Source organism: Brassica oleracea, chromosome C8 (genome assembly GCF_000695525.1).
Source record: "Brassica oleracea var. oleracea cultivar TO1000 chromosome C8, BOL, whole genome shotgun sequence".
NCBI lineage: Eukaryota > Viridiplantae > Streptophyta > Magnoliopsida > Brassicales > Brassicaceae > Brassica > Brassica oleracea.
Genome location: NC_027755.1, coordinates 40,996,662 through 41,005,551, shown reverse-complemented (window position 1 = coordinate 41,005,551; position 8,890 = coordinate 40,996,662). Strand labels below are relative to the sequence as shown.

General features: G+C 37.7%; 3 protein-coding genes across 3 annotated transcripts; all 3 read right to left on the bottom strand.

Annotated features, from left to right (window-relative positions):
- Positions 1-2,313: 2,313 nt before the first annotated feature.
- Positions 2,314-4,340, bottom strand: LOC106309423. Its single transcript, XM_013746449.1, has 6 exons — positions 4,277-4,340; positions 3,764-3,992; positions 3,538-3,664; positions 3,176-3,463; positions 2,862-3,098; positions 2,314-2,652 (listed from the first exon to the last, which is right to left on the bottom strand). The coding sequence occupies exons 1-6, from the start codon at positions 4,338-4,340 to the stop codon at positions 2,314-2,316; spliced, it is 1,284 nt and encodes a 427-aa protein (XP_013601903.1).
- A 618-nt stretch (positions 4,341-4,958) lies between these two features.
- LOC106309422 lies at positions 4,959-6,272 on the bottom strand. Its single transcript, XM_013746448.1, has 3 exons — positions 5,917-6,272; positions 5,747-5,846; positions 4,959-5,648 (listed from the first exon to the last, which is right to left on the bottom strand). Exons 1-3 carry the CDS (start codon positions 6,270-6,272, stop codon positions 4,959-4,961), a joined length of 1,146 nt encoding a protein of 381 aa, XP_013601902.1.
- A 524-nt stretch (positions 6,273-6,796) lies between these two features.
- LOC106309421 lies at positions 6,797-8,539 on the bottom strand. The gene has a single exon (XM_013746447.1). The coding sequence runs from the start codon at positions 8,537-8,539 to the stop codon at positions 6,797-6,799; it is 1,743 nt and encodes a 580-aa protein (XP_013601901.1).
- Between the last annotated feature and the right edge of the window lie 351 nt (positions 8,540-8,890).

Sequence of the window (8,890 nt, the reverse complement as noted above, 5' to 3'; positions counted from 1 at the left end):
GAGCCACATTTACCTTCTGCTTCTTCGAAACTCTAGGAGACAGAGTTGAACCACGCCTCGTGGCCTTCACCGGAGATGACGCAGGCGACCCATATGAAGTTCCCCGCCTAGTCTTCGACGCCTTCGACACCTCTGTAGATGCCAACATCGATATCCCTTCAACGCTTTTACGAATCCTCGATCTCTCCAGCGATGGCAAACTCACAGAAGCATCGCGTTCTCCACCCTTCTTCGACTCTTGAACCGCTTCGTCACTCCCGTAATCGAAATTCCTCATCGCTCCGAAAATCATTACCTCCTTTCCATTCCTTGTGAACTTCGTCTTTACCATCTCTACAAGAGAAATCCCCAAATCGATTTGAGAAATTAGGGTTACGTTCAAACACGGGTTTCATTTTATTTGATTGCAATTAAACACATCTTTTGATCAATAAAAATAAACATGTGTGATAACCTTCCGAAAAGTCCACTAGCTCAGTGGCAATACCCCCTTACGACCACGAGTGCACGGGTTCGAGTCCAGGCAACAACAATTTTAATTAAGCAAAACGACGTCGTCTTGAGATTTTGTGTTTAACAAAACAACTGAATAAAACGACGTAGTTTCACTAAACGGCAGTAATTAACGGTGAGTTAACACTGTCTTAACTGTCGGTTAACGGTGTGTTAATTTGGTTAGTCAACCGTAAGTTTGTGAATTAACTAAAAAAGTCAACAAAACATCGGGGTTTTATTAGTCAGGTTCGAGTACAGGTTTCTTTTGGTAATTCCCGCAAAGTTCAGTGTGTTTTTTTGTCCGATTTCTCTTTTCATAATTGACTGATTGAGATTTACATTTCCGTAAATTAAGGGTGGTCAAAGAAGCAAACAGATCCAACGGCGATGGTTACATCTTTCGTTTGCTGAGAACTAAACCTGCAATGCACGTGTATCCATGCACGTGCTGATGAGGTAAATCCAACAACATACGACAAGTCATTCAAGAACCTAAATAGGCAAAAGAGAATAATCGTCTGGTGGACAGTGAGAACAAAAACCATGCGACATTATAAACTTTTCCTTTCAAGTACCCCCACTTTAAATATTCGTTTTTATTTTTCTAGTCTCCCTTTTAATTGATAAACAAAGTATTTTAAACTGAATTCAAACAATTATTCTTGCGCTGACAAAAAAAAAAAAAAAACCAATTATTCTTGCCATTTAGAACATTTATATTTGACCAAATAAGATCAAATTAATCACGGTTAAAGAAGTATTGGGAATTTTCTTACATCATTTTCTTATTTCTGTGAGGAAAAAACATTAACAACTAAAAAATGTGAATGCTCTCTAGAATTGAGAATAAAGTTAGTAGATACGAGTATCTTTTTCATGCTTTTCTACAAGTATCTTTTTGCAATGTTCCCTTTTCCTTTTTCTTTAGCAAAGTTTTTTTCTTCCAATATATCAAAGTGTTTTCCCTTTCATATTTTATTAACTTAGTTAATACAATGTGAGGACCATGAATCATAATATTTTTAAAAGTGCTATTTTAAACTATTTTACATTAGAAAAATGATTTGTAGAATAGAATTCATACTTAGTATTAGAATTTTTATACGTGCTACAAGTAGATCAATACTTCATACTTCTAAATCTAATTTTTTATATATATCAAAATCTGGATCATATCGCTTTTCAAACAAAATTAAGTTAGTTAACTACATATCACTAGTAGAAAATTGCGAAATACACACGGAAAATTTCGTGGCTATAGCTATTTTTTTGTGACTATAAGACGAAATACACACGAAAAGTCACGAAAAATCTTCGTGTCTATACGATCGTGACCAAAATTTACGGTGACAGTTCGTGACTAAAATAGTCACTGTTTAAACACGGTATGGTTTCGTGACAAACACAGTCACGGTCGTTTCGTGTCGTTTCCGTGACAGTATGTCAAGATTATAAATGTGACATTAACGTGGATAAGGTTTGTCACGACTGTGTCTTGGTTTATTGTGTGACTAGTTAAACATGAATTGGTCATTGTTATAAACGTGACTAAATTCAAATTTTTGTTAACAAAAAAACTAAATATGGGAATTTTAAACCTAATTAAAATATATTACAATGAAAAACGTTTAACAAAACACTACAGCCGATTTTTGATAATTAAAGTTGTTACAAAAGGTTCTTACATTACCAAAAGACTAGGTGGCATCCTTGTTACATAGTTGTTACAAAAGGATCGTTGCATTACAAAAAAACCTAGTAGCATCCTTGTTACATAGTTGTTACGAAAGCTAAAAGAGATCAACTTAAGCAAGAAGCCTAAGGAGTTGAGGCATTGTCAGGTTGGTTCACTTGAGGAGAAACAGCACCAAGAGCACCAAGAGCCTGTAGAATGACATTAAGGGAGCTTCTTGTTGCAGCCATCTCCTGCTGGAACTCAGTCTTGAAGGCTAAAAAATCTCCTTTGAGAGTTGTCATATCAGTCTTGAGAAGTTCCACAGCGGTCTGCACATGTTCAGCATTTGTCTCTATTCCAGATACGCGCAAGTCGATGTCTAAGCTGCGTTTAAGAGATGCTGGGACTGACTGAGGTGGTTCATAGTCTCTGAACTGGACACTACCAATCCCATATACACGCCCTTTGCTTGTCTTAGCAAGCTGAAAAAATGATTAACGAAAGAAACGCGTGGTGAACAAAGAATGGAAACAATGATTATAAATGACATGGACAGAGACATAGTAGACAAATAAAAGTCCAGCAACAAAACATAAACAAGCAGAAGACATGATGAACCAAACAAAGAACTTTCTAAATTCTATGTATAACAAGTTGTAAACCATTCAAGTAATGGAATAAGAAGGGGTACCTTGAGAAATTCTTGATCAAGGAGGAACCGCCTTGAAGGAGCAGTTGTAGCAGTTGAAGCAGTTGGGCTGACATCATTGGGAGAGTCCTCATCGAGTATCATAGAGTCCACAACATCCTCCACCTCTAAGACAAGAGCCTCAGCACGTTCATCAATGAATGAACCATCCTTGCGAGTGTGTGTCTTGCGCACAAGGTCAATGAAAGATGGTGGCTCGTCCAATCCACCCTCAACCATCTAGAAAAAATAAAACAAAGTGTGTATGAAGTAAGAACAGATAAATGAAAATACGAAGGAAAGAGTTGAAACTTTACCATATCGTACTCAAGCTTAGCAAAGTTATTTGGTCCAGCAAAGTGCTTAGACATCTTCTTGCCAGGAGGAGCTGAAGTGCGTGACTTAGCAGCCTTTGTGCTCTTATCCTTAGCTTTTTGAGTTGCCCAATTGGCTAGGAGGATAGACCAGTCCTCCTCACTGATGTACTTTGGCTTCTCATTATCTCTCTTCTTCCTGCTGATCTTCTGACATACAGTATGCTGTGTGTGAATCTTCCAGCGGTTGTACACTTCATCATGGTGCTTCTCTTCCCAGTAATAGTTTTGCTGCATAAAAACAAAGAAGGCATTAAATGTAGAACTGTTAAAATGGAAGTGAAGGGTAAAGTAGCAATACATACAATGAAAGTGTGCCACCAACTTGTTCTCCTCTCCTCTGGAACAAACTTCCAGCTAGACCATGGCCCCCAGTAGTAAGCTTGCCAAGTTGTTCGGATGAATTTATGAACACTAGGGTCCACTCCAAACCTGAATGCAAAAGCAACAACAGAGGAAATGATCAGGAAGAATATATGCATATGTAAAGCAATACAAGAAAAATAACAAGTGAAGAAATTAGAGACTTACCACAAAGCACCATTGGCTTTCTTTGGATGTAGGTGAGGCTGATGCTCTCTAGCTGCAGAGCGTAAGAGTGCTTGTTCTGTTAGATGGTTGTAGTTGTTAATAGGTGGACGGTCTCGAGTTGAAGACCCAACAGCTCCTGGTGGCATGGAATGACCAGAAGACCCACTCGTAGGAGGCATGACAAACCCTGCAGATGCAACTGAGGTTGGTATTCTTCTTTGTTGCATATCTGGAAACATGAAACATAAAGATAAATCAGATACCATAACACATCAACCGTCAGACAAGGAACCATTAAACAGATAACAAGATAGATTAACAATCTAAATAGTCCCAAATCAAAACCCTAATAAATAAATCACCAAATCAAAACCCTAATACAAAAAATCCCCAAATCGAAACACAGTTAATGAAACCTAATAAAAAAAACTAATCAGAGATTCTAAACCCTAATCGAACAAATAACAGAAGAAGATTTGGAACCCTAATCAAAACGCAGTAAGGAGAACGTACCGGGAAGGTTTAACTCTGGTGGGCGTGGGCGACGCCGATTATCTGATGGTCCGCTTTGAGCCATGCTGGTTCTGATCAGAGAGAGCTCGAGACAGTGACTTCGAGTGTCGTCCGATAGTCGAAGTAGAGTCGAGAGAGTATAGGTTTTTTTTTTGTCTAAGTGTTGTGTTTGGGAAGAGAGGAGAGCGTCCTTTATTTATTAAGTGTTTTGGGCAAAAGTTTAAGTGCCAAAACCCAAATAAATGGAGCCAAAAATTGGAGCCAGAAATATGTATGGAGGCAAAATATACGGAGGCAAAAGTTCGAGTAGAAAAATTGGCAAATATTCTCTATGTCCTAAATAAATTTTAACATTATCAATAACCAACTTTAACATTTTTCATTAACTAAATCGAAATTCGTAATCCAAAACTACAAATCTATTGTTTTGAACAAACTGTAAAACAATAGAGCCCAAAAAATACAACCCCCATGCCTTTATAAATTATAATCCCTAAACCCTAACCCTCAAACTATAACCACTAAACAACAACCTTTCAACTATAACCTTTAAAATATAATCCCTAAATTGTAACTCCTAAACAAGATACATATTTGTAATAATCAAATAAACATGATAATTAAAATTTATTTTATTAATAATATTCCAAATTTCAAATACATATTACAACTACATATTACCTTAATCAGAATCGGAGTCCGAATCAGAGTCGGCACACGAATCTTCTAACTCGTCTTCTGATACATATTCATCGTTAGGAGGAGCCACGGGTAAGACATCATAACCAGAATCATCTTCCACGACATATGATTCAATTCGTATCATCTCACTCGGTGCAACAACATCGTTACGTGTATCATCTTGCAATGCTGTTAGAGCAACTTCAAATGTTTCATTTACCCCTCGAGGCAAAACTTTTGTGCATGCCCACCAGTCTGTCACATTTGTACGACGCACACGCGGATAAGGAATGAAACATACTTGATCACAATTACCAGACAGTATAAAAGGATCATATTTCTCATATTGGCCACGGGGGGACACATCAACGATCCCCGACTTATGCTTACGCATTCCACGACCCACTACTGTATCAAACCACTTGCATTTGAAAATCATGGCTTTCAAGCTAACAGCACCACCGTACTCGATCATCATGATTTCTTCTATCAGCCCATAATACTCGGTCTCGGTGGTTCCACGGACATACACACCATAATATTGGGTATTTTTATCTTGGCCATGGCTATGTGTGTGGAAGCAATATCCTCGCGAGAAATATATCGGCCACGATGTATAGTTACGATGCGGTCCTTGAATGAAATCCAACATCCATAAAGGGAACTCATATGTTTCACTGGCATTTGTAATCTGTAATGTTGGTATAATGAATTATAAAATTTTGTTATTTTTTTATTTTACAAAATTTAATAATTACAAAAGTCTCAAGTTAATTAAGCAAAACTTACGAAGTCTTTCACCCATTTTGCAAAATGTTGATCTTTCGCTCTCTGTAGATCATTACTAGTAATATTTGGGTTTGCTTCCATCACGAACTCATCAAACATCCTGTGCAAAAAACATGACTCAGACCCTCATTATATAATAGGATGATATAAATCTAAATTCAAAATATTACCTTTCATAAGGTTCAAACACATCGCAATTGAGCAACATAAATGTTTGCAAGACGGTGAAGTCAACATCTGTTAGCCATCTCGTGGTGGCTTTTCCACTGACCCGACCTTCATGATAAAACAAATTTGGCACATCTTCATAAGTATAAGTAAATCGAACTTTCCCAAAGTAAGTTGCAGATGCAGTTGATATCTCCTCATTCAAACATTGTGCAACAATGGACCCTGCAATATTTGCCTTGTTTTTTACCATCTTTTTCAGATGATACATGTACCTTTCAAAGACATACATCCATCTATATTGGACAGGACCACCTAAAGCAGCTTCATCTGGTAGATGCACAGGAAGATGTTCCATGACATTAAAGAACGATGGAGGAAATATCTTCTTCAAATTACAAAGCTTCTCACCCCTATATTTTCTTTCAAAAGGACAACATCTTCGGTGCGCAATATCTTTGCTGAGATATCACGAAAGAAAAGTGCAATCTCTGCAAATTTAAATACAATTATTAGTAAGTAAGAAACATTAAATAATAAAAATATAGTTCAACAAATCTTATAATTAAGTAATAACCTGAAATTGCGGTATGAACATGTTTCGGAAGGAGTTCACGAAATGCAAATGGATAAACACGTTGCATAATAACGTGACAATCATGACTTTTCAACCCTGATAGCTTCATATTTGTTTCATCAATGCACCGACTAAATTTTGAAGCGTATCCATCTGGAAATTTTATATCATTCTTCAGCCATGAGAGAAATTGCCTTTTTTCTTCATTTGACAACCTAAATATCGGCACAGGCATAGTTCCATCTTCGTTTAAATGTAGAGATTGTCTTCTACATATATTAGGGAGATCCATCCTCGATTTAATGTTATCTCTTTCCAGGAACATTCAACACAGTGTTGGTGAGATTATCAAAAAAGTTTTTCTCCACATGCATGAAGTCAATGTTGTGTCGAAGAAGAAGGTTCTCCCAATATGGCAAATCCCAAAAAATACTCTTCTTCACCCAGTTATGATCCTTTCCATAGCCAGATATCGTCTGTGCAGCCTTCTCGTGGCCTTTTCCTCCACAATCAACTGTTTTGGACAACCCCTTAATGTTGTTTATTCTTTCACGAAGAATTTCTTCTCCAATCAACCACGGGGGTGGATCATCTGTTACTGTTTGTCCCCGCCGAAACGCGTTAACATTTCGCCGGTAAGGATGATTCTGAGGCAAAAACATTCTGTGACAATCAAACCAACTATGTTTCCTTCCATTTTGTAACCAAAAAGCCTTTGTATCATCTAAACAATATGGACACGCTAATCTACCGTGCGTCATCCAACCAGAAAGCATTGCATATGCTGGAAAGTCGCTTATTGTCCACATCAGTGCAGCTCGCATTGTGAATCTTTCTTTCTTTGAGATATCATAAGCTTCCACCCCCTCACTCCATAAACTTTGTAATTCTCCAATCAGCGGCTGAAGATAAATATCTATACTTTTTTTCGGATGTTTTGGCCCGGGAACTAGTATCGACAGATATAAATATTTCCTTTTCATACACATACCAGGTGGTAAGTTATATGGAGTTACGATAACGGGCCAAATCGAATGTGCTTCACCATTCATACCGATAGGATTAAATCCATCTGTCGATAAGCCTAAATAAATGTTACGACTTTCAGCAGCGAATTGAGGATATACCCCATTAAAATGCTTCCATGCCGCTCCATCTGATGGGTGATGCATTTCTCCTTCAGGTGAATTATGCTCTGCGTGCCATCGCATATGTGATGCAGTTGTCTCTACTTGGTATAGACGTTTCAGCCGTTCCGTAATCGGCATATAAAACATCCTCTGTTTAGGACGGTTTTTTCCTCTTCCTCTGTTTGGATGGTATCTGTCTTTACCACAAAACCGACATGCCAAAAGCTCTTTATCTTCTTTCCAAAACAACATGCAGTTATCCTCACAAATATCAATCTTCACAACAGGGAGGCCAAGTGATCGGGCCAGCTTCTTCGTTTCATAATAAGATGATGGCGCTTTATTCGGCTTCGGTAGAACATCTTTAAAAGTTTGTGATATCTCATCGATACAAGCTTCCGGCAAATTGTAATCGGTTTTTGCTTTCATCAATCGTGAAGCCAAGTATAGTTGAGAAATTCCTTCAGAACATCCATCATAAAGTGGTTGCCTTGCATCTTCATAGGCTCTAAAAGCGTTATCGTGAAATGTTTCTTCATTACCCGCTTCCACCGCATACTCCAATGTAGAGGTTACTTCAACATCTTCTTCCAAATTTATATTTATATTGGAAAATGGATTATTAACGTACATTTCGTTTGGAATTTGATAGTTTGTACCTTCTGCTTCTTCTGGTGCTTCTTCTCCATAGAAATGACTTGTCCCCGAAGATTGTCCAACATTGTAACAGCTTTCTCCGTGACTTGACCAAACATAGTAATTCCCCGTAAATCCTACTCGGAAAAGATGTTTAGAAACCGTCTTTGCATCACGTTGTTTCCGGTTCTTGCATCGTGCACACGGACACAACATAGTGCTTGTTCCTTGGTAAGACTCTTGATTACAAGCAAAAGCAAGAAACACTTCAATTCCCTCCATAAATTCTTCAGAAACACAATTTCGGATTGGATCCAAATGTCGATCCATCCACTCTCTTGATTGAAAGAAATGAGACATTGAAATTATGGAATACAAAAGAAAGAGTTGAGAAAAGACGTTCACTAATTTGTCAAGAACACAAAAAAAATATTGAGAGGAGAGGTTTTCTTGGTTTGATATTGTGTTCTTCATTTCCACGAAAGTGTTTGTTTTGTGTTGTTTTAGTCACGGAAATTGTCACAATAATGAAACCGTGACTAGATATGACATGTTTTTGTCACGATGGCTACTGTGACCAACCAAATTCGAATATATTCCCAGCCAAAACAGTCCCGTTTTCTGACTTTGATG